A 25,205-nucleotide genomic window follows, 5' to 3' on the forward strand; every position below is an offset into this window, starting at 1 on the left:
CCATTCAACCGGATGGAAGCCCAGACCGACAGCAGGGGTCGCTGACGCGTGTGCAAAAAGGAGGAGAGTGAACCCAAGAGGAACAAAAAGAACAGAGATGGCAGCGGTGGGATTCGAACCCACGCCCCCGAAGAGACTGGAGCCTTAATCCAGCGCCTTAGACCGCTCGGCCACGCTACCTAGCTGTGGAATGTGCTTTCCAATATGCTTCTTAATAGCTCTACACACGTTTAATTTCAAATGAATACATTTTTACCAGTTTTTAAAAATTTTATCCTAATATAATTATGTATAACATGCTGCATCTTTCAAATAAATTATTTGCTCAAATATTTAGTTCCAAGTTTTTTTCCAAATTGGTTTTAAAGCAAAAAGCAGAAATCAACCATAATCTGAGTCCTATAGTTAAAACTGGTTAACCCACCACGTGTTTGTAAGGCACACGACCAATTCAGGGCGTTTTAGGGAGAGAAGATTAATTAACGCTGGCGATAACCCCCACCAGGGTCTCTGACAGCCAAACCAAGGAAGCCGATCTGGACAGTTGTCTCTGAAAAATTATATTTACAGTTCCATAAATAATATTAAAAGTTTGCAGATAAGATACAAGTTTTCTTGGACTCCCATCCTAGTCCCCTCCACAAAAGGAACCATTATTATCAACTTCCAGATATTTTTGCTGTGAGTTTATATGGATCTATGTGGATATATTTCTCTACAGAAAATACTTTTTGTTTTTACAGTGTATGGGTTGTTACATAAACACTATCACGCTGTCAGCATTCGGTATTTCTCCTTCCCTTCAGTCCCTCTTTAGTGGGTCTTGTTTTGTATTTTCTCCATCCATCTTTAACTTGTGTAATGATACGCAAAGATGTCACTGTCCTGGGAGAGTTTGATGCTTTTTAAAAAAAAAAATACAAAAGCAGCCATCAAATAAGGGCACAGGCCAGGCGTTGTAGAGGATTCAACGCTGAAGGAATGGTCCTTGAAGTCAGTGAAGTGATCTAATCGTGGTATTTTTGTACCAGGACGGATTATTTTTTTATGAGCTGTGTACTGGGTTTTCCACAAGGAAACATTCCCCTGTTGATGAATAATTGCTGGAATCTCTATCCAGTCCCACTTTTCTAGAACTTGCCTAACATTCAAGAATGAGTCCTTGGCAATACCTTTGTGATGCCTCTCCCAACACTTCCCTCCTGAAAACCCTACTGACACCCCAATCCTTTAATCACAACTAGTGAGTTATTTTTTTTTATTTTATTTGTTCTAATTAGTTATACATGATGGTAGAATGCATTTTGACACATTATGCACAAATGGAGCATAACTTCTCATTCCTCTGGCTGTACATGGTGCTGAGTCACACCAGTAGTTTAATCATACACGTATATAGGGTAATAATGTCTGCCTCATTCTACCATCTTTCCCATCCCCACCGCCCCACCCCTCCCTTCACTCCTCTCTACACAATGCAAAGTTCCTTCTTTCTTCCTTACCCCACCCCCAACTGTGGATCAGCATCCGCTTATCAGAGAAAACTTGTAGCCTTTGGTTTTGGGGGATTGGCTTATTTCACTTAGCAAGATATTCTCTAGTTCCATTCATTTGCCTGCAAATGCCGTAATTTCATTCTTCTTTAAGGCTGAGTAATATTCCATTGTGCATGTGTACCACATTTTTGTTATCCATTCATCTATTGAAGGGCATGTAGGTTGGTTCCATAGTTCAGCTATTGTAAATTGAGCTGCTATCAACATTGATGTGGCTGCATCAATATAGTATGCTGATTTTAAGTCCTTTGGGTATAAACCCAGGAGTGGGATAGCTGGGTCAAATGGTGGTTCCATTCCCACTTTTCTGAGGAATCTCCATACCGCTTTCCATAGCGGTTGCACCAAATCACAGTCCCACCAGCAATGTATGAGAGTGCCTTTCCCCCACATCCTCGCCAACGTTTATTAATGCTTGTATCCTTGATAATTGCGATTCTGACTGGAGCGAAATGAAATCTTAGTGGTTTTGATTACAGCTAGTGGTTCTATGGTGTTGTGGTGGAGTTAGACCTGCTGGAACTGGAGAGAAAGAGGGATGTGGGGTGGCCACACTCTATGAGATGGGTTGGAGAAGTAGAGAAAGTCAGTGTAAGACAAAGCAAGAGAGAGGGGAGCAGAGACCTAGAGAGACCCGGAGGTTTTCAGGCTCCCAGTTCAAGATGCTGTCCCTGGCCCAGCGGGATGCCCACTATTGGAGTCATCCCTTTATCAAGTTTCCCTTTCTGCTAAAGCTAGTGCTACTTGGTGGCTGTCAATTGTAACTATTAACCTGCCCCTTGGGTGATAAGGGCTCAAATGAAGCCAGAACCTTCAGAGCAAATCAGGTCTGTCCCTACCCACACGTACTGAGCAGGAGGCTTAATTAACAAGGGCCCTGCAGGGATGCAGGCTGGAGATCCTGGAACACAGGAATCCAGGGCCGCCTTTGAAGAGCTTCTTACAGTCCCGCAACCCCATTACACAGTGGTCTTGTGACAATCAGATGTGAAAATAATGTGCAGGAGGAGAATGTTGCATTGGAACCCGGGACCCACAGGGTCTGGGTAGCAGTATGCAGGGGGACAGAGGGAAGGACTGAAACCTTGATTTTCTGCCCGTCTACTTCCCTGCCCTGGTTAATGCAGGTGGGGGGGGGAATGTAAGAAGATCAAACACTGCCCACTTGCCCTCCACCCCCAATCTAGGGACAGGCAGGTGAAGGCTGTCAGTCTCCATTTCATAAGTCCTAAGTGATGGGTTGGAATGGGTGTGGTGGCTCAGTCCTGGATCTCTTCCATTCTTGACTCCCTTGCCCGTCCCAAAAGGAGAATTATCCCAACCATTGTCTGTGACCAAATCTTTCTACATGGACCTCCATAGGGAAAGAAGTTGGCGTTTCTGACAAAATGTTTCAAGAATGGTTCTAGTGGAGGCTAGAGATACAGCTCAGTGGTATAGTACTTGCCTTGCATGTGAGGCCCTGAATTTGACCCTCAGCGCCCCCACCAAAGAATTGTTCTAATAAAATTTAATAGCATGGAAATTTGCACTTGGAGACTAGTTTTTCACTCACCCAACTGACTTGTCATTTTTCAGTCAAGAGCATGGTGACCTTTAACAGAACATTATTTTCTTTCCAATCTTGACGAGCAATGATTATCTATCTAATCATTTTCTTGTCCTCTAATACGTCTCTACTAAGATGGGAAGTCAGAATAGTGGTCACCTTTGTCCCAGGTGGGATAGGAACATATTGCCTGGGAAGGGGCCCATCAGGGCTTTCTGTGGTCTGCAAATGTTCTATATTTTTGATCTGGGTTATTGATACACAGATGTCTACATGTGTAAAAATTCATCCAACTACATACTTAAGATTATGCAATTTAATCCATGAATGTGATGGTGTAATAAAAAAGTAAATTTTCTGAAAATGTTTCAACCAAGTGTGGATCTCTGAATTAGCCTCCTATAGTTTCGTTTCCAGAAAGTTTGTAATAACATTTTGGGGTGGTGGAGGGTACCGGGATTGAACTCAGGGGCACTCAACCACTGAGCCACATCCCCAGCCCTATTTTGTATTTTATTTAGAGACAGGGTCTCCCTGAGTTGCTTAGCACCTCACTTTTCCTGAGGCTGACTTTGAACTTGCAATCCTCCTGCCTCAGCCTCCCAAGCCACTGGGATTACAGGAGTGTACCAATCCACCTAGCTGTAATAACACTCTTCATAACACTTTATTTATTTAGTGATACTGAGGATTGAACCCAAGGGCCCTTTTTATTTTTCAAGACAGAATCTTGCCAAGATGCAGAGGCTAGTCTTGAACTTGTAAATCTTTCTTTCTCAGCCTCCACAGTCACCAGAATTACAGATGTGTGCCACTAGGCCCACACCTGTATTCTATCTAGTATTTAGGACCTTTCTCTTGTTCCTCCCTAAAGGGAAAATTCTATAGGGGGGGGTCTGTTTCTGTTTTGCCTTCTTGACATCCACTTCCCTATTTCTTTATTTTCTATTCCAATACAGATTGAATATTTCCCTGATTGGAACCAGAAGTGTTTCAGATTTTGAGATATTTGCATATATGTAATGAGATATCTTAGGGATGGGACCCAAGTTTAAGCATGGAATCCACTTAGGTTTCATGTATACCTTATACATCTCCTGAAGGTGATTTTGTACATTTTCAAATATGTACATGAAAAGATGGAATTTTAAAAGTATGGAATTTTCAGCTCTGGAATCCCATTAGTGCTCAAAGTTTGAATTTTGGAGCATTGTGGATTTCAGATTGGGGATGCTCAACCTTTGTGTAAGAAGAAACATTATCTAATACCTTGAACAGCTCATAAGAGTAAAAAACAAACCCAGTCCTAACAGACTTATTTGGGAGGCAGGTACCAGGGATTGAACTCAGAAGCACTCAACCACTGAGCCCCATCCCCAGCCCCATTTGTATTTTATTTAGCGACAGGGTCTCACTGAATTGCTTAGCACCTCACTCTTGCTGAGACTGGCTTTGAACTCGAGATCCTCCTGGCTCAGTCTCCTGAGCTGCTGAGATAACAGGCATGCACCACTGCACCCAGCCTAACAGACTGAGTCCCTTTGGCAATCTGAAATACTGGTCAGTATGTCAAGGTGGAAGAGAAGAAGCCAGATCTTTTTGCAACTGTCACTGTATTAGAGTAAAAGCATTTGCTCATAGTAATATGCTAAATGATGTGCATTATGGAGAGGGTCAAGTTACTTGTCTTTACATTTAATCAATACCAAATTGATAATTTAGTCTATATTGAATGTAAAGAATTATAACTCAATCCTAAATTATTTTTTTCATAAACATTTGAAGTACCCAGTTTTAGTTTTCCCAAGAGTTCTTTTATTGTGCGAATTTTAAAACTGCATTATTATCTAAGAATATTCATGAAGTTTGGGTGTGGAGACACATGCCTGTAATCCCAGCAACTCGGGAGTCTGGGGCAGGAGGATTGCCAGTTTGAGGACATGCTGGGTAACTTAGTAAGACCCTGTCTCAAAAAATAAGAAGAGCTGGGGATGGGACTCAGGGTTAGAGGGCCCCTGGATTCCATCCTCAATACCATAGACAAACAAATACCTTAAAAAAAAGAAAAGTTCACTGGGCTTGGTGGTGCAAACCTATAATTCCCAGCAACTTGAGAGGCTGAGGCAGGAGGATCACAAATGAGGCCAGGGTAGGCTTCTTAGTAAGACCTGGTCTCAAAACATAAATTAAAAAAAATTATAGTTAATAAATAATTGGCTGAGGATGTAGCTCAGTGGTAAAGTATTTGCCCAGCAAGCAAAAAGTCCTGGATCCAATTCTCAGTACTGCAAAAATAAAGGGGGGGGGGGAGGGAAGGGGAGGGGAAGTGGGGGGGGAAGGAGGAAGAGAAGAAAGGGAGGTTCCCATATTTTATCTAAAGCAAACTCACAGTACAGGGGCCGAATCTGGAAGGCTTTATTATTGTTATTGTTTGGATTTATTACAAATGTCAAAAATCAGGAGGCCTTCCATTAAAAAAAAAAAAATCCCAATTTTCAGTAGCTCTTGAAAAACTGGAAATAGGCCCACTTTCCGTGGCTTTCAGAGGTGAATGAATCATGGCTGCCCTTTTCCAAGGGGGCATAGCCCTCCATTCTACTCCAACCTCCAACCAGTTACTTCGCATGTTTTTTTACCAGGAGACATTTGAATGGGAGACAAGAAAGAAAGAAACCATTTTATTTGGAAAGACAAAGTGCAACTTAGTACATATGCAAAAATAAATCTGTACAGAGAGCCACTTCTCCGGGTCCCACCCAGAGTCTACCTTGAGGAGTTGAAATGGTTAACCTCTGAGACTGGAAACGCAAGGAAGAGGCCCAAATCCACAGAGAATACACAGTGTGTCTCCCCCACCACCAAGCTGCAGATACTCATGTAAACATTTGTTGACTTGTAAAACATGTGCATGCAAGTGAGCTGGGATGGAAGGTAATAGAATCATCAAAATAGCAAGAAGGGTGATATACCTGGAAGGTTGTATGGAAGATAAATTCCCAGAATGCCTCAGTGAGAGGGGGAGCAGTGATATTCCAAAGGGCTTGGGTCTGAGAGGATTTTTCTCTTCTTATACCCATAAAGCTTGCCCTCATGTGTTTAGTTCTCTTTTACCTCTAGCAGAACTAAGCTGAGTGCGGTGGCACATGCCTATAATCCCAGTGGCTGGGGAGGCTGAGGCAGGAGGATTATGGGTTCAAAACTAGCCCCAGCACTTTAGCAAGGCCCTAAGCAACTCAGCAAGACCCTGTCTTTAAATAAAATCCAAAGAAGGGCTGGGGAGGTGGCTCAGTGGTTAAGTGCCCCTGGGTTCAATCTCTTGGCAAAAAAACAAAAACACCAAAAACCTGAATTCCAGTTTAAATTATATCTCCAGGATCCTCAGAATAACAGCCTCTCTCAACTCCTAGCTCCAGTTTAGTCTCTCTAGCTAGCAGTATCCTGTGACAGAATCTATGTGAACCTGTGGTTTCTCTGTCTGTGAAATGAAGGTGACAGATGCTAATCCTAACTGTGCTAATCTGGACTTCCACCTGCCTCTTGAATTTGAAGACAGTCTCTGCTGTCTTTCTAGTTGAGCTGGATTGTCTTGGGTTTGCTGCAGGGGGAGATGCCTTAACCAGCTTCAGATGACACAGATCTAGGGTTTTTCTTTGTTTGCTTGCTTTGTGGTGCTGGGGATTGAACCCAGGGCCTTGTGCATTTGAAGCAAGCACTCTACCAACGGTTATATCCCCAGCCCCAGACCTAGGTTTTAAAGGTGGAATAAGTGCTTCTGGTGGCTCAGAAGGATCTCAACATCTTGCAAGTTCCCTTTTCATTCTCAAAGGTCCTTAAGCTTGCATGCAGACCACCCTAGCCTCCTGAAGAAGAAAGAGATCACTTCCTGACAGTAAGGCCATGTGGGTGGGTGGGGAGTGGAATTGTAGGCATGATGGTTAAAGCAAATCCAGACAAGGAATCATTAATTGGTTGAAGGAAGCAGAGCCTCAACAGAGTGAGCTCCATGACTGGAGCTGGCCCTCCCTTCATTCACGCACTTACTTGGTAACCAACTCTGCCAAGGTGCTATGCTTAAAAGAAAGCCCTGGGGGCCAGGCACAGTGGTGCACGCCTGTTATCTCAGCGGTTTGGGAGGCTGAGGCAGGAGGATCTAGAGTTCAAAGCCAGCCTCAGCAACTCAGCAAGACCCTGTCTCTAAATTTTAAAAAAGTGGGTGGGGGTTGGGGATGTGGCTCAGTGGTTAAAAGCCCCTGGGTTCAATCCTCAGTACCAAAAAAAAAAAAAAAAAAAAAAAAAGTCCTGGAGGCCACAAAGTTGATACATCTCTGTTCTTGCAGCTTAATGAAATAACTTTCAGTCAAGGGTTAACAAACTACAGGCCAAGAGGGCCACCTGTTTTTATAAATAAAGTTTTTTTGGAACACTAACCATATTCTTTTGTCTACATCTTGTCTCTTGCTGGTTTTGCAATTTGATAGCAGGGTTGAGTAGCTGCAAAAAAAGGCCATGTGGTCTATCTGGCCCTTTCATCTTGATAGAGAATTAGATACGAAGGGCAAAAAGACAAATTATTTGTCTAATAAAATCTTAGAGAAGCCAGGCAGGGTGGTGCACGCCTGTAATCCCAGCAACTTGGGAGGCTGAGGCAGGAGGATCTCGAGTTCAAAGCCAGCCTCAGCAACAGCGAGGTGCTAAGCAACTCAGTGAGACCCTGTCTCTAAATAAAATACAAAATAGGGCTGGGAATGTAGCTCAGTGGTCGAGTGCCCCTGGGCTCAATCCCCATACCTCCACGCCCCCCTCAAAAAAAATCTCAGAGAAGGAGGAAGCTGTCTGAATTAACAAGGGCACCACCGACAAAAAAGCACGAAGCTTGATTACTTTGAAGGAATATGTGGCAATAAAGTTGCTTCTTACATTTAATATGTACAATTTAACTATAGGTACTGGTTTAAAACACACATAAAATTTAAAGCAAGCTAACCACCGATCTGGTATAAATGAAAGAAGAGTGATCAGTACCAACTTCCAAAGGAAAATTGTTATATGAGTCCATGTGCAAAAACTGGGGATACTGTCATTTCTGGGTGGACTCGGGGAATTTTCACAGGTAATGCTGACTTAATTTTTCCTTGAAGGGCACACTCCACTTTAGAATCTAATGTTTGCACAAGTTCATGACTCCACAGTGCTCCAAAATGAAGTGCCGAGGGAGTATCTTACAAACAAGTAAGAGTGGCTTGTGTGTTACACTTGGCTTTGCATCCTTTGATTGTTCGAGAAAGAGGCTGCTGTAGCATTTGTGGTTGATCGAATTGTCTAGTTTCTTGGCTATTTGAAACAACAAGTGAAATCACACTAGTATTAAATAGGAACTCCATGTAAGGAGAAAGCTCATTAAATAAAGATATTGTAGCTTGACCCTGGGGAAACTTCTAGAACTAATGAGTGTTTATAGTTCTTGCCCTCTCATCCTCAAACATCTTTAGTAAATCTCAAGGGGCTGCTGTTGAAAGCAGCCAAGCTGCAAATCACAAGAAAATCAGCCCAGCTTGGAGCAGAAAACGCCAAGAGTGGGGGCTGGGGAGCAGATTCTATATAAGAATAGCTTCACGCAAGAAAATGCTGAGGGATACTGTACCAGGGACACTTAGTCACTGTGTGGATGTTGCCACTAGGAAGCAGGGTATATTCTACTTGGAGCAAAGTCCCCCATATTCCAAGCTGCTGTCCTCATACATTAAAGCTTTGAGATGCATCCTGTTCCACACCAAGTATTCATGTACAAGTTAGAGGTAGTAAATGTGTACATACAAAAAAAAAAAAAAATCAAACCTGTTTTATAAAGCCCATAGGAAGAAAGCATGCTTCAAAAACGGAATTTGGCTGGAATTCCAGAAAAATCAGTCTCAGGACAGGAGGAGACTAAACTATGAAGTTAGAAATTAATCAATGTGCAGGCCCCTGCCCCAGGATAGAAGGGAGGCTGCATGTGCACTCAAAAAATACCATGCATGCTCCCAAATGCTCAGAGAAAGATGGCTGTGCACTAAGTCAGGACAAAACACACCCCTGGGAAGTTAGCTCTTCACTTCCCATCCCCATTCTTGAAATGGGGTTCTGAGGGCCTGAGATTTGAATCTAGCCTGGAAAGGCTGGTGAGCAAGGGCCTCATATCGTCCATGGTGGGAAAGCATGACGCGTCTCAAGATAAGAAAGCAAGAAGTAAAAAATAAAAGGAGAATCTCAATAACAGTAGGATGGTTCATTAGGCTGCATTTTTTTTCAATCCCCATTCCCCAAAAACACTGTCCTAAGGGACAGCTGTAGGGTCTCTGCTAGTAGCAAAGACCTTTTTTTCAAGAGTCAAAAAAATAAAATAAAATAAAATACAAAAGTCAATTTACAGCACATGAAAAATACCTTTTCCTTCTCAAACTAAATAAGTCTCCCCACCCCACCCCCACCCCATCCCAACCCCTTAGCCCTTTTGCTTGGGACTAGCTGGCAGCAATTGTTCTGGCAAGTTATCCTTCCATCTGGGCCCAGGCCTCCTCTGCCAGCTGATAGTACTGGTTGGCTAGACGGCCCTTCATGGCTTCCATAGCTGCCTCAGCTGCCTGGGTGTACAAGTCCCCTGAAAGAGAGCAAGGAAAGGTACAAAGAGGTGAACCGTGCGTGCCAGGCCAGTATCCCCCACCTCTCCCACAAGAGTACCCTGAGGTTTGGTTTTTGTCTTCTCTTTGTTTTTACAGGAACCAAACTACCCCTGACATCCTCTCCCTCCAGATAGATGTTCAGGATGCTCTGTCGCAGGGTGGCCGTGTGCTCAAACCTGGCCATTCCCTGCAGGCCCCAGGGGTTGGTCTAGACTTAGGCAGAGCTAATCAGAATAAGCCTCGGGGTCCACAGTGATTTGCAGGTGGGTGGGCGATTCAATCAGGCTGAGGACATTTGCAGAATAAATTGAGAATCTTTGTAAGTGAAAGAAACAGTCGAAATAACTTCATCTCAGGTTGGCCCAAGATTTGCTGTCAAATGATTTGCATAAAATTCAATGCAAGCACTTCGGAATTTTAGAGCTTTGGGGATTTAGAAATTTCAAATCAGAAACGACAGATCTGCTTTCTTATTTGTCGAATTCTTATACAACTGTTAAAATTTAGTCTCATCCTGTACCTGTGAAATCAGGAGTTTGGTAAGTTTGTTTTAGGTAAAGGAATTGGATATTGGTGTCACCAACACCCTCTTCCTGGATTCTCACCCACAGGTTTTATCTGTTAAAGCCCTAATCCACAAAGTGACTGTAGGTGGACACAGGGCCTGTGAGGCTGTGATAAAGGTTAAGTGAGGTCACAAGAGTGGGGCCCTGAGCTCAATGGGGTTGGGACCCTTCTCAGAGGAGGAAAAGACAGTAGGGCCTAAGATTTGAATCTAGTCTGGAAAGGCATATTATTTGGCAATAAAAAGGAATGTGTCTCTCTACCCTCGCTCCTCTCCTTGCATACAGAAGAAAAGACATGTTAGTCCATAGTGAGAAGATGATTGTCTAGAAGCCAGAAACAGGACAGCATCTTGATCTTGGACTTCTTGGCCTTGAGAAATCAATTTAGGAGACTGCCCCATAATGAGGAACTTGCCTAGCATGCATAAGACCCTGGGTTTGGTCTCTAGCACCAAACAAATAAATAAACAGATAAATAAATAAATACATTGTTGTTACTTAAGCCATTCAATCTATAGGGCAGCTTCAGCAGATTAATATATTATGTAATGGGAAAAAAAAAACATATAACATCTATCAATTGATGACTCAAAAATAAAATGGGGCATCCCCTACAATGGCTTATTATTTGGCAATAAAAATGAATGAGGCACTGGTACCTGCTATAACATGCATGAACCTTAAGGCCAATATTCTAAGTGAAAAGAAGCCTGACGCAAAAGGCCATGTATTTCATGAGTCACTTACAGAAGGAGCCCAGAGCAGGCCCATCCATATAGACCAAAAGTTGATCCTTGGTCCCCAGGAATGGGGGAGGAGGCAGGTTGGGAATGACTGCTAACTAGTACAGGGTTTCTTCTTGGGGTGATGGAAATGTTCTGGAATTAGTTAATGGCGATGGGTGACCAACATTGTGAAAATACTAAAATCCACTGAACTACATTTTAAGATGGTAAATTTCAGGTTGTGAAAATTTTAGTTCAGTTTTTAAAATTGCAAAGAACTCCCCTTAAGACTCTAATATATATATAAATTTTTTTAAAGTATTTATTTTTTAGTTGTGGTTGGACACAATACCTTTATTTCACGTATTTATTTTTATGTGGTCCTGAGGATCGAACCCAGGGTTTCACACGTGAGAGGCAAGTGCTCTACGGCTGAGCCACAACCCCAGCCCTATATTTATTTTTTTAAAAAATTGTTCTATTTAGTTGTACACAACAGCAGAACACATTTCAACTCCTATATTGCTTTTGTAAAGGAAGCATGATATTTTATTTCTTTTTAAAAAATATTTTTAATTATAGATGGACACAATACCTTTATTTATCTTCCTGTGATGCTGAGGATCGAACCTAGTGTCTCATGAAATACATGGTAGGCAAGCACTCTCTCTACCACTGAGCTATAAGTCCAGCCTTGTCCTACTATATTGCAAGGGAAAAAGTCTGTATGCATTCAGCACAGAGGCCATGGACGGAATCCAGGGCCCCATGCATGCCAGGCAAGTGCTCCACCATGAACTATGTCCCCAGCACCACTAAAATATTCTTTGATCTGTGGTTGCTTGAATCCACGGATGAAGAACCAACAGCTACCCAAGGCTGACTGTATAAGCATTAAATAAAAATGTCCATCTGCGTGTTAGCTCCATAAAACCCCCTCCTGAAAAGAAACTCACCCTGGGCCCCTCCCAGTGGGGATGAGAATTACAACGGTCCCTGCCCAGCCCTGTCCCGCCCCAGGGGCAGGTCTGCGGAGGCCCTACCTGATCTCTGCGGGTCTTTCTCCAGCCCGCAGCCTCCGGTCAACAGCATCTCAGCCTCCCTGGCCAGCAGCGCATAGCGGGGCTCGTCCTGCATCCCATCGAACTCACCGCCCTCGTCACAGTCCGTTGTCTCCAGGGCAGTGTTGTACCAGTGCAGGGCCTCGGACCAGTCTCGGCACCTTGCCAGGGGACACAGAGAAAGAGGGACATCATCACAGCAGCAGGGGGCGAGGGCAGAGGGCCAACCACCCCTGATCCAAGTCAGGGATACAGCAGGGACGACCACCTCTGTTCCCAGCCTACAGTGTCCAAGACCACCACATCCGAGGGGCACTGTGACGCTGTAGGTTTATTTATCTATTAAGAGGGCAGTCATGTAGCTTTCCTTAATAACATGGGTGTATTACAACCATTCTGTAACAGAAGTCGAGCATATTGGGGAGGGGGATCTTTTTCTAGGATCGCCCACAAGCACCCTATGGGCTAGCACAAGCTGCCCTCTGACTCTGGTAGGAGAAGGACCCTTGGCAGAAGCCCCCAGAACCACCTAACAGCAATCGCTCAGCCCCTGCCTATGCTCTGCCTGTGCTGACTAGTCGGGCTCTCTTCCAGAATAATGCAGGACTCCTCTCCCCACCCCAGCTAAGCCCCTCTGCTCCCCCGCTCTTTCTCCTATGGCAGCATGCATCCGGCCAAACCACCAAGGGTGACCATAGGTTTCAGCCAAAGTCATGCAACTACAAAATACAGAGCTAACAGGGCAGCAGGCTGTTTTTCTTTGCGTGGAACCCATGTGAGGAACTATTTATAGCACATCAGGAAAGAGCAAAGAGCGTCACTGATAAGAAAGACTCTGGGTGTCCTGAATGTGCCAGGAGCAGCAGCTCTAATGATATGTTTGCCTCTTGCCTCACCCTCCAGCCTCAGCTCCTGTTGGTGCCAGGGGCTACTCCCCAAACATGCCAGCACCTGCCTGTACCCTGGTCTTTTTTTCTTTGGTACCAGGAATTGAACCCAGAGATGCTTAACCACTGAGCCACATCCCCAGCCCTTTTAAAATATGAAATGTTTTATTTAGAGACAGGGTCTCGTTAAGTTGCTTAGGACCTCACTTCATTGCTGAGGCTGGTTTTTTTGAACTTGCGATCTTCCTGCCTCAGCCTCCAAAGCTGCTAGGATTACAGGCGTGCACCTCCACGCTCGGCCTAAATTCCCACCCCTCTAGTCTGAGTTCCACACCTAGTTCTTCACCCCTCCAGCCTCAGTTCATGTCACCTCCCCAGAGATGCTGTCTCTAAACACCTTGTTTCTTACAATTATCACACTCTAATTCTCCTTGTTCCCTCACACATTAGGGTCATCCCTGACCAGAACAAATACCCCAAGAAGGTCAGGGTCTTGTCTTTTATGTTAACTGCTATATTCCCAGGGCCTGCTATATTCCTCAACACATTTCTGCTGGATGAAAAAGGTAAGCAAGCGGCTGGTGGAGATGGCATTTAAGACCGTGACCCCATTGTATCTTATATATATATATATATATAAAATATAGGAAATTATTTGAAAATAGCAAGGTACCCAAAAACCTAGGGTTGTATTATTGAGATTAGATGACATCACCCCTTCAGCTTTGATGGTCCCCAGTCCTAAAGGGCAGAGCACAATTGCCCTGCAAACATTACATGGGAAAGGGTCTTCTCTCTCCCTGCCCACCCCTGCCCCATGCTGTCCCAGTGGTCAGGGTGCCCACCCTGCCTTGGAATTTTCCATGATTTTTCATCCCCCTATTAGATGTAACTTCTGAGAGAACCCAAATCCCTTAAATATAAATTTGGGCCTGCATGGGGCCCTACCTTACCCATAGCTGGCCCTTAATTAATGCTCCCTGAATGCAAAAGGCTGGAGCTGCTTGGAATGAGGAAGAAGAAAAAGAAAATGACTATAGTAGAAGCTATAAAAAAAAAAAAGAAAATTCTCATAGATTTAATTGCATAAATATTAAAAACCAGCATGTCCCCAGTAAGCAATGGTCATTATGTGGTATATGTTTCCTCCTCCCCAATCTATGTTGGCCATCTCTGGAAACAGGAAAAACAAAACAACAACAACAACAATAAAAAAAAAAACAACTTCTTTTAAAGAGAATGGGTTAACAGCCTTAATATATAAAGAATTGTTACAAATCAATAAGAAACTATCATCTGGAGTAAAGTAGAAATAAATATAAATTTTAAAAAAGGAAGTAAAAATCCAAATTGACAAAGGACAGAAAGAGAAAGCACAAATAGCAAAGACTTTTTAAGAACCAAAGATACAAATATTCAATGCCCATCTCCAACTTCTTCTACCCATGCTATACTTCTCCATGGCACTCAAAGGGTACCATATGCATACGTACTTGATCTAATAGAACCATGTTAGGACTTTTTTGTTTAGCACCTCTCCATGCCAGTATAGTTCTAAGTTCGCTAAAAAAGCCAGTCAATAGGGAATACAATGAAGGAAAGGTGGAAAGACCAAAACTTTGGCTCTGCCACTTATTAGGTACAGGTTGAGCATCCCTCATCCAAAACTCCAAAATCTAAGAACACCAAAATCTGATACTTTTTGATTATAATCATGATGCAAACGTGAATCATTTTGCAGATACACTAAAAATATTGGATAAAATTACCTTCAGGCTATGCGTCTATGGTATATACATGAATTTTGCATTTAGATTTGGGATCTGTCCCCAAGATATCTCATTATGCATATGCATATAGTCCAAAATCTGAGAAAACCCCAAATCCAAAACACTTCTGATCCCAAGCATTTCAAGTTCCTTCACTTCTCAGAACTACAGTTTTTAGTTATCCACAAAATGGGGCCCCAAATACCTGCCTTGTCTGTGTCATTGAGATGAGTTGGTTTGTTCATTCAACCACTGAGCTAAGATGTTAAGATGTGGAAGATGTAAGACACAGAGTTGTAGGATAACTGATTCCTGTTCTCAATGAAATCAAATCATAACACAAAAATGCTGTCCAAATACAGGGGAGCAACAACAGCAGGTATCTGAAAAATGTTGGCACACGGGCAGGCTTCTGAATGCATTCAGAAATTTTTGACCCTGAAACCTCCTTAATATGAGAGTCCCACCAGACTTTTGTTCTAAACCCAGTGAGAGAGAGGAGCTCCTGAGACCAAGAGGAGGGACCTGCTCAGCTGCTTCACCTTGGTGATTTACACAATGAATGCACCCTCCTTGCTCCCTTCCAAAGAGTCCTTGAATGCTCCTGGGTAGCCAGGTTCCAATGGGAACCACCTAGGGTGAGCAACTGACTTCTGCCCTGGACTTCCAGGATCTCCCACTGGCTAAGCCACAGAGCCGAGATGAAGGTGGGCCACCCTGTTCTCCTCCCATTGTAAAAACCAGACCTGGCAACTCAGCCTGGAGAATAAATGAAAAGTACTGATACTTCAGTTGCTGGAGTCTTTAAACCTACTCCTTCTTCTTAGAAGTGAAAAATAATAAAATAAAAATAAAAGCAGGAAAAGTCAATTAAAATCACCCAAATCCTACTATCCAGGGACAATCCTCTGAGCCTGATACTGATTTTTTTCTCATGAAAATCTTTATCATACTAGCTAAAATGGCTGCCAATCACTGCATGCCTCATGTACCTGGTGCTGTGAGAGTTCCTGTCACCATGTCATGTAACCTTCATACGACAATCCTCAGAGGCAGGTGTTATGATTGTTCCTGCTTCACAAGATGAATGTAAAAGAACTCACTCAGGGTCACTGGTCTGGTAATGGGTGAAACCAAGACCAGAGCCCACGTCTGTCCTGATATTAAAGAGAAAGTGCCCACCCAATCCAGATCCCTGTGGATTCCACCTGAGTGACAGCCACAGTTACCTGTCTGGGCTGAGGTTCAGACCGGTGTCAAAAGCTCGTGCCACCAGGATCATGGACTGTCTGTCACCAGCTTCAGCTGCCTTGAGTAAGTAATCAAATCCTTTCGTCTTATTCTCCTCTGTCTCCTGTCAATACAAACCAAAGAGGGGGAAAAAAAATAACAAGGCTTGCATACATTTCGCTCATCAATCTTCTCCCTGTTTCTTTTATTATTGGGAGAGCTCTGGGGCTGGCTACTACAGCATTACACATCGTGGTTTTTAGTAAATTCATGGAATTGTGCAACCATCACCAGAAAAATCAGTTTCAAGCTGAGGTTTGGCTCAGTGGCAGAGCACTTGCCTCACACATGTGAGGCACTGGGTTGGGTCCTCAGCACCACGTGAAAATAAATTAAAAAATAAAAGTATTATGTCCAACTTAAAATATATATATTAGCCAGGCCAGGCGTGGTAGTGCACACCTATAATCCCAGGAGTGTGGGATCGTGAGTTCAAAGCCAGCCTCGGCAACTTAGCAAAGCCCTAAGCAACTGAGACAGTGTCTCTAAATAAAAAAAAGGCTGAGGATGTGGCTTGGTGGTTAAGTGCCCCTGAGTTCAATCCTGGGAGAGAGAAGGAAGGAAGGAAGGAAGGAAGGAAGGAAGGAAGGAAGGAAGGAAGGAAGGAAGGAAGGAAGGAAGGAAGGAAGGGAGGGAAAGAAAAGAAAGAAAGAAAGGAAAGGAAATAAAGAAAGAAGGAAGGAAGGAAGGAAGGAAGGAAGGAAGGAAAGAAGGAAAGAAAGAAGGAAAGAAGGAAGGAAGTAAGGAAAGAAGGAAGGAAGTAAGGAATGAAGGAAGGAACAAAAGAAAGAAGGAAGGAAAGAAAGAAGGAAAAAAAGAAAGAAAGAAGGAAAGAAAGAAGAAAGGAAAGAAAGGAAGAAGGAAAGAAAGGAAGGAAGGAAGGAAAGCAAGAAGGAAGGAAAGAAAGGAAGAAGGAAAGAAAAGAAGAAAGAAAGAAGGAAAGAAAGAAAGAAGGAAGGAAAGAAAGAAGGAAGGAAAGAAAGGAAGGAAGGAAGGAAAGAAAGAAGGAAAGAAAGAAGTGGCCAGAACTCTCTTATTCCTGCTATGTTTTTGCTAGGCCCATGGCTGGCAAACTAAAGACTACATTTCCCAGCCTCCCTTGCAACAGGCATCTATGTCCTAATACAGGAGGAGGCCTATCCAGTCTCTCATTCATATTGCCTGTCCCTAGCATTTTAGAACAATGCTTAGCACAGGAAGTGCTAAATAAACTTCAATAGAGGTTATTTTATAATTCTATTGGAAATATTTTTTTCTTCCTTTTTTTTTGGGTACGGCGGATTGAACCCAGGGGTACCTGACCACTGAGCCACATCCTCAGCCCTATTTTGTATTTTATTTAGAGACAGGGTCTCATGAGTTGCTTAGCGCCTCGCCTTTGCTGAGGCTGGCTTTGAATTCACGATCCTTCTGCCTCAGCCTTCCAAGTTGCTGGGGTTACAGGTGTGCACCACAGCACCTAGCTGAAATATTTTTATTTGTTAATTATTATCTGTATTATACCCTTTTCCACCTGAAGAGTTTGCTCCAGGAGAGCAGAGACCTTGTCTATCTCATTCATTGTCGTGAATATCAATAATAAAAATGCTAAAAAATCATGTGTTGCTGAGTGAATGAATGTCTTAACAAGACAACAGAAAAAGGCCTCCTTTTAGAGGAGGGGGACCTTGGAGAAAATGAGAGAGGGGCTTTCTAGGCCCACAGTGGCCCCTAAAGCAGGTAGCCATCATTTCCCTTGCTAAGACATGGCTTGAGCATGGCTCGCTTCCTGCAGGCCTGCCCTGTCCTACCACAATGATCCATACAGCCACACTCCTGCCAGGGGAAGCTTGCAGAGTCGGAACCCTGGAGAAAGATAGCTGGGATACCTACAGACAAGGATGTTAAACATGCTTCTCAACCCCTTTACAAGATCGCTAGATGGACCAGTACAAACGGCCTATGATAATAGGGAGAGTTATCAGAGTGTCTCAGAGAGGCGGGATCCCCCACAGTCCTGGTCCTCACACCCAGCATCCCTTTATTGAGGCCTCAAACCCTCTGAGGGTCCTCTGTACCAAGTGCTGGGGTTCACAAGAACAGACTTATGCTTTCATAAATTTGGGGCTGAGGAATAGCTCAGTGATGTGTATGTGCCTAGCATGTGTGAGGCCCTGGGTTCCATCCCTGGCACCAAAAACCCAACTATCAGGAATTTGGCAAGCCTGTTGAAAAGCACAACCATGATTAAAACTTAATCATGGGCTGGGAGTGTCGTTCAGTGGAGAGCACACACCTGGCATGCAGGAGGCCCTGTATTCCATACCCAGCATGGAAATAAAATCATAAACTTACAAGATGAATCATATTAAAACAAAGGTAATAAATACTCAAAAGCCACCAATCCCTAATTACTATTATTTATGTTCTTGAAACGAATTATTTCAGTTGCAGCACCATGGACAGTTGGGACCACATACAGCCTTCATGGTGACGGTCCTGTGCTTTGTATGATGCTGAACAGCATCCCCGCTCTCCACCCACCAGATGCCAGCAGCAATGACAATTAAAAAAAAAAAAAAAAAAAGGTCTCCAAATCCCAGTGGCTCAGGAGGCTGAGGCAGGAGGATTGAGAGTTCAAAACCAGCCTCAGTAACTTAGCAAGGCCCTCGGAAACTTGGCGAGACCCTGTCTCTAAAATTAAAAACAAAAAGAGCTGGGGATATGGCTCAGTGGTTAAGCACCCCTGGGTTCAATCCCCAGTGCCAAAAAATAAAAATAAAAAAGTCTATAGCAGGGCATGGAGGTTCAGGCCTGTAATCCCAGCAATGCAGGAGTCTGAAGCAGGAGGATTACAAATTGGAGGCCAGGCTGGGCAACTTTAGCAAGACCCTGTTTCAAAATCAAACACAAAAAGGGCTGGGGGGGGAGCTGAGGTTGTGGCTCAGTGATAGAGCGCTCCCCTAGCATGTGAGAGTCCCTGGGATCGATCCTCAGCACCACATAAAAATAAATACATAAAATAAAGGTATTGGGTCCATCTACAACTAAAAAATAAATATTAAAAAAGAAAAAAGGGGCTGGGGATGTTGCTCAGTATTAGAGCATCCCTGGGTTCAATCTCCAGTACCCCCTGGCCCTGGCAAATAAATAAACGGGGAGAGAGAGAGAGAGAGAGAGAGAGAGAGAGAGAGAGAGAGAGAGAGAGAGAGAGAGAGAGTGTGTGTGTGTGTCTTCACACATTGCTAAATGTCCCCTGGGGAAGGAGGCAAATCCCTGGTTAGGATTTGTTAGTGTCCACTTGGGCAGCACCTATACTAAAATTGGAACCTCACAGGGAAGATGAGCATGGTCCCTTTTAAAGGATGACATACAATTCTGTGAAGCGTTCTGTATTTTTAGAGCCTGGGGAGGGGAAGGGAAGGAGGAGGAGAGGTTGGTCACTGGGTATAAAGTTACAAGCAGATAAGAGGAGTAAGTTCTGAAGTTCCATTTCACAGCAAGGCAACTATAGCCAAAAATAAAGTGTTTCAAAATAGCTAGAGGGTTTTGAATGTTCTCATCAAAGAAATGATAAATGTATGCGATAACAGATATACCAATCATCACACAACGTATACACGTTTCAAAACACCCCCACTATACCCCATCAACGTGTACAATCATTGTCAATCAAAAATAACAAAAAGTTGTGGCTCAGAGGTAGAGCACTCGCCTAGCATGCGTGAGGCGCTGGGTTCGATCTTCAGCACCACATAAAAATAAAATAAAAATATTGTGTCCACCTATAACTAAAAAATAAAATATTTAAAAAAGATAACAAAAGGGCTGGGCTTGTGGCTCAGAGGTAGAGTGCTTGCCTAGCATGTGTGAGGGTTCGATTCTCAGCACCACATACAAATAAAGGTCCATCAACAACAAATAAATTGACCATGGCAGGGGTTTGTACCCCACTCCTCCCCTAAAGTAGACCATGCTACAAATCAGGATTTGATTAATTGTTTTCTCCATATCTGAACTTCAGAAAGGGAAAGAAAAGATAGGAATAGTGCAGATTAAGCTTCAAAATGTTTCACCTCTGTAACCATTCCATCATGCCTAGCGATGGAAATTAAAAGAAAGTTCTTCCAGCACTTAAAACTATTATCTGATGTAGGAAAAATCTACTCAGGTCAGGAGCAAATGAAGTTCCAGTTCTAACACAGGTCTTCATTATTTTACTATCATTTTACTTATTAAAGTAAGTGAAAATATCAACCAACGTTCATGTCAGAACTATACCCCTTCACCAATTACCACCACAGGTAGGTTGACATGTGCAAAAGTTGGCAAAAACCAATGAACGTGTTCTGTGTGGATCAGCTGACAATATAGAATTTACAAGAGTACTTTTATTGCTATTTGTAAAACATATGCTGCATATTATGTCAGCAAACTGTATAATATGTATATATATATATATATATATATATATATATATATATGCACAGATTTCCTCTGCATCTCTGAAAGCCAACTACTGAATGTTTAGCAGCACATCACTCATTGAATGAGATATATTCAGTCCTGCCCCCAAGAAGCACAGAGATGGGAAGAACAGGGAATAAAATAGGAAATAAAAACAGCTGTGGTATCCCTTGCCTGCATGCCAAATATTATAGTCAACTAAACCACAGGAAGCTACCAACATTCTACAGTTCATGATCTATTAAAAAAATGTGAAGTTTCATAAGGTTCCACTTAATGTGGATAAGACTAGTCACAGCAGCAAAAGAGTGGAACCACCCAAGAATCCATCCAGGTAAAAGTGTGTCATATCCATTCTATGGAACACTGTCAACAAAGAATCAGGAAGCTTTTTGTGTGACACTGTGGAAAATTAAGGTCTAGTGAAAAAAGCAAGGTCCAGAAAGTGGGTACAGTATGCTAACTTTGGAGGAAAAATAAGAAGGTGGACCGTTAGAATCTGTACTCCATATTTGCAGGTGAAAACTGTTTTCTGGGAGGAATAATATACCTCCCAAAATTCATGTCCACCCAGAGCCTCAGGAAGTAATCTGATTTGGAAACAGGGTCTTCACAGATGTTAGGTAGTTATGTGAGGAGGAGACTATCTTGGATTATGAGGACCCTAAATCCAATATGGCTGGTGTCCATAAAAACACAAGGGACACAGAGACAGAGACATGTGGGTAGAAGGCCACGTGAAGGCAGAGATAGGGATTGAAATGATTCAAGCCAAGGAACACCAAAAACTGCCGGCAATTTCTAGAAGCCAGAAGAGATAAGGAAGGTTCTCCCCTAGAGTCTCAGAGGAAGCATGGTCCTGCACTCAGGTTGTAGTAATTCGTTACTGTTTCTTAGGTAATTAATACATTTCTGCAATTATATATGAAAAATTGGTAATGACAGCTATACGTGTTTTTCAGAAAATGAGAGAATGGGAGGAAAAGTGGGAGGGGGATTTTGCACTGTAAACCTTCAAATATTATTCTTTTTTTTCATTCCACTGAGCTACATCCCCGGCCCTTTTTGTGTTTTCAATTTCATTTTTGGGGGTGGGTACCAGGGATTGAACCCAGGAACACTCAACTACTAAGCCATTCCCCAGTAGGGTCTCACAGAGTTGCTTAGGGCCTCACTAAGTTTCTGTGGCTAGCTTTGAATTCACAATCCTCCTGCCTCAGCCTCTAGTGTCTCTGGGATTACAGGTGTGCACCACTGAGTCCATCTTTATTTTTTACTTTGAGACAGGGTCTAAGTTGCCCAGACTGACCTTGAACTTATGATTCTCCTGCCTCAGCCACCCCAGTAGCTGTGATTATAGGCATGGGCCACCACACCCAGCTTATATATATATATATATATATTACTTTTTCATGAGTGTATTAGCTATTCAAAAATTAAATAAATAAGGTCTTCAAATTGTTTTTTACCACCCTCTTCATCTGAGATCTGCCTGCTGAAGAGCCATGGTCAAGCCCTGAGGAGGGCTGTTGCCTTGGACCCATTTTGAGCCTTTGCTCCAGCCATACCCACCCAAAGCCTCCCGACCTCTCCCAGGAAACTAGGGCATTCCCCAGGTCTTGCCAGAACAGGTCTATTCAATTCTTTCCTTCTGTGCCCATGACCAGGAAGGAAGGAAGAGACCCCTACACAATTCCCAACACATCCACATCCTGCTCCTTCACATCCTACCCTGACGGCTCCTTAGCCCCAACCCTGCACCCGTCTCATCCCTGTGTTCCAATCCCACTGACCACCTTCTAGACTCTACCTAACTTTCTGTCTCTCACCTGACCTACTCACTCCCACTGGCCTTTGGGTCTAACTTAGATAATCCACTCAGTGAATGGGCATCTCCCAGTGCCAGGTTCTGCTCTAGCCCACTAGGGGTATGGCCAGAGCTGATGACAGGAGGCCTGCAGGGACCACTCAAAAGCCCCTTAGGGCCTTTCCTTATTTGTGTCCACCAGTCTCCTCTGCTTCTCCCATCATACCGTCACTATTGCCTGGAAAAGTGACTGTCACTCCCCACTCATTCCCCAAAGCCAGAGATCAAGTCTGCCAGTTTTGACTTTGAAGTACGTGACCCCAAACCCATGCCCAGGGTGTTTCTGGGGCCTGTATCATCCTCAGGGAGGCAGGTGAGTGAGTGACCTCCAGGACAGGAGGCAGGTGATGGCTGGGTGGACGGAGCCCTCCACTTCCTGCCGGGTCTGCACCATCCAGTTCCTCACCTTCAGAGAGACGTCAGCCAGGATGTGGTGGGGCAGCTGTGAGTACATAAGTCCCAGGCCCACGATGGCCTCCAGCTCGCCCAGGTCTGCCGCATGCTCCAGATGAAAGAGCGCCGAGTCGCGGTCCCACTCCTGGTCCTTGTCGCAGAAGCGCCCGCCCGCGTGGTAGCGCACCATGGCCAGATGGACCTGCCACACAGACTGCAGTGTTGGCCCGGCTGTCTGCGAAGCCCAAGCCGCACCCAAGGGCCGCCCAGCCAACCTGCGGGAGGAAGCGATTGGCACAGGAGAGGCGTGGGCCAGGGGCCCCGGGCTCGTGCAGAGAGGGCTGCGAAATGGGCGTCACAATACCTTGCCCAAAACAGACTTCCCGATTTTCCTTTCCAGGTCCAGGGCATTAAGCCTTTGCACTTCGAGGGCCACCGCTGATGGCCTTGGCAGGTGGAGGCGGGAGGGGTTGAGGAGGTTCCACTTTTCCACACAGACCTGAGGGAAGGGAGGGGGCACAGCTTAGAGGTCAGAGAAAAGAAGGGCTGGGGTAGACCTGTTGTCCCGATCTCAGCTGCCCCTGCTACCAGCACCCTGGAGCCTGCTGGTAAGAGGGAGAACAAATCCTTACAGCATCCGATTTTATTGGACAAATGTTCCAATTCTAATCATTCAAATGCCACCAGCTTGCAGGTGCGGAGAGACAGCAACCACAGGACTCAGAGGAGAACAGACAGCAGCAGCTCAGAGAAGTGATTCCCCCTTATTTATTCATCTGAGTCTGCTTGTGGGGCTCAACACACTAAACCCCATACAAGGCATGAGAAAATCCAGACTTCAGCAGATCCTCTTGCTCTCTTCCAAATCCACCCTGATGCTGCGGGTGACATCAAAGGGTGTTTTGGGCATGGGTTTAGAAAATGCATGGTTTCTTCCAGCTGAAGATACACTTGTCCAGAGGTTCCTGCAGGACGAGCCAGGCAGCTCAACATCCTGCAATGCACAGGGCCACCCCACAGCAAGGAGCGCTCCCTGAATGCCAACAGTGCCCTGGTTGAGCAACCCTGCCCCATGCTGAGCTGGGAAAACCCGACCTGATGGAGAAACAGCTCAGCATTCTGGGAGGAGCAAGAGTCAGGACTGCTGGGAGGGCCAATGGCATCCAGGCTTGGAGAGCAGGATTTGAGGAGGAATGGACGCAAGGGAAGGAAAGACTTTGCAGGGGAGAGAGACTCATCCTCTTAGTAGAGGTGCAGATGGTCGAGATCCAAGCAAGGTGTGTTTGGGAGTCAGTAGAGAAGAGCAAGTGAGGTGTAGGGCTGGTCTGAGACTTGCCTAATGCTAATCACCCTCTGGGATGCTTGCTACACCTGCAGGCTGAGCATCTCTGATCCCAAAATCAGAAACTGGAAAGGCTCCAAAATCTGAAACTTTTGAGTACAACATGACATCACCAGGGGAAGAGTCCATACCTGATCTCATGAGATGGGCTGTAGTCAAAACATGGGTGCACTAAAAATGTCCTATAAAATTACCTTCAGAAGCTCGGTTGTGGCTCAATGATAGAGTGCTTGCCTAGCAAGTGTGAGGCTCTGGGTTCGATCCTCAGCACCACATAATGATAAATGAATAAAATAAAGGTATTGTGTTCATCTACAACTAAAAAATAATTTTCTTAAAATTACCTTCAGGCTATGGGGTGTATATGAAATATAAACGAATTTCATGTTTAGAGTTTGGTCTCATCCTTGAGTTATCTCATTGTATATATGCAAAGACTCCAAAATCCAAAAATATCCCAAATACTTCTGGTCCCAAGCATTTCAGATATGGGATACTCAATCTGGACTAGCCTGGGAACCTAAGGAAAGTTGCTTAAGATCCCAGTTTTTCATACATAAAATGGGGATGAGTAACCTTAGCCTGTCTCATTGAGTGGCTACAAGAAATAAATGGATTAGCTGGGGGTAGTCATGCGTACCTGAAATCACAGCAGCTGAGAGGCTGAGGCAGGAGGATCGCAAGTTCAAAGACAACCTCAGCAACTTAGTGAGGCCCTAAGCAATTTAGTGAGACCCTGTCTCAAAATAAAATATAAAAAGGGCTGGGGATGTGGCTTAGAGGTAAAATGCCCCTTGGTTCAATCCCAATACCACCCCTCACAAAATAAATAAATAAATAAGTAAGTAAATAGATTCATAAAGTGCACAAGGCACCCCTAGGTAAAGTAGTTTAACACGTGAGCTACAGCCATTGTCATTTCCCCTCCAGGACCATGTCTTGAATCCTCCCCACAAGTTCCTGCACAGGGTGGCACCTCATGTCTGCCCAGGCAATTTGCTCATTTGCAAAATGGACACATGCAAGGAGGACGAGCAGGTGGCAGTGACGTGAGAGAGGAGAAACAGAAACAGAGCCCCTCCACAGACAAGCAAG

The 25,205-nt window shown here is 44.1% G+C and overlaps 1 protein-coding gene and 2 non-coding genes across 7 annotated transcripts in view; 1 reads left to right on the forward strand and 2 right to left on the reverse strand.

Annotated features, from left to right (window-relative positions):
• Window positions 1-98: 98 nt before the first annotated feature.
• Trnal-aag (transfer RNA leucine (anticodon AAG)) lies at window positions 99-180 on the reverse strand. The gene has a single exon. It is a non-coding gene; the product is annotated as a tRNA-Leu (tRNA).
• A 5,588-nt stretch (window positions 181-5,768) lies between these two features.
• Window positions 5,769-25,205, reverse strand: part of Eef2k (eukaryotic elongation factor 2 kinase) — a 58,191-nt gene continuing 38,754 nt past the window's right edge. For 3 of the 5 annotated variants that reach the window (XM_078024235.1, XM_078024234.1, XM_005323734.5), the window contains 5 exons: window positions 23,133-23,267; window positions 22,782-22,970; window positions 16,002-16,126; window positions 12,099-12,277; window positions 5,769-9,742 (listed from right to left, as the gene is read on the reverse strand). In XM_078024235.1, the coding sequence (XP_077880361.1) occupies window positions 9,633-9,742; window positions 12,099-12,277; window positions 16,002-16,126; window positions 22,782-22,970; window positions 23,133-23,267 (738 nt within the window). In that variant the 3' untranslated portion in view covers window positions 5,769-9,632. Of the gene's footprint in view, window positions 9,743-12,098; window positions 12,278-12,995; window positions 16,127-22,781; window positions 23,044-23,132; window positions 23,268-25,205 lie in introns of those variants that run through there. The other 2 variants (XM_078024236.1, XM_078024237.1) reach the window with 2 other exon arrangements.
• On the forward strand, window positions 19,335-19,441 carry LOC120887780 (U6 spliceosomal RNA). Its single transcript, XR_005731105.1, has one exon. It is a non-coding gene; the product is annotated as a U6 spliceosomal RNA (small nuclear RNA).

This window comes from Ictidomys tridecemlineatus, chromosome 10, assembly GCF_052094955.1.
Source record: "Ictidomys tridecemlineatus isolate mIctTri1 chromosome 10, mIctTri1.hap1, whole genome shotgun sequence".
Taxonomy (NCBI): Eukaryota; Metazoa; Chordata; class Mammalia; order Rodentia; family Sciuridae; genus Ictidomys; species Ictidomys tridecemlineatus.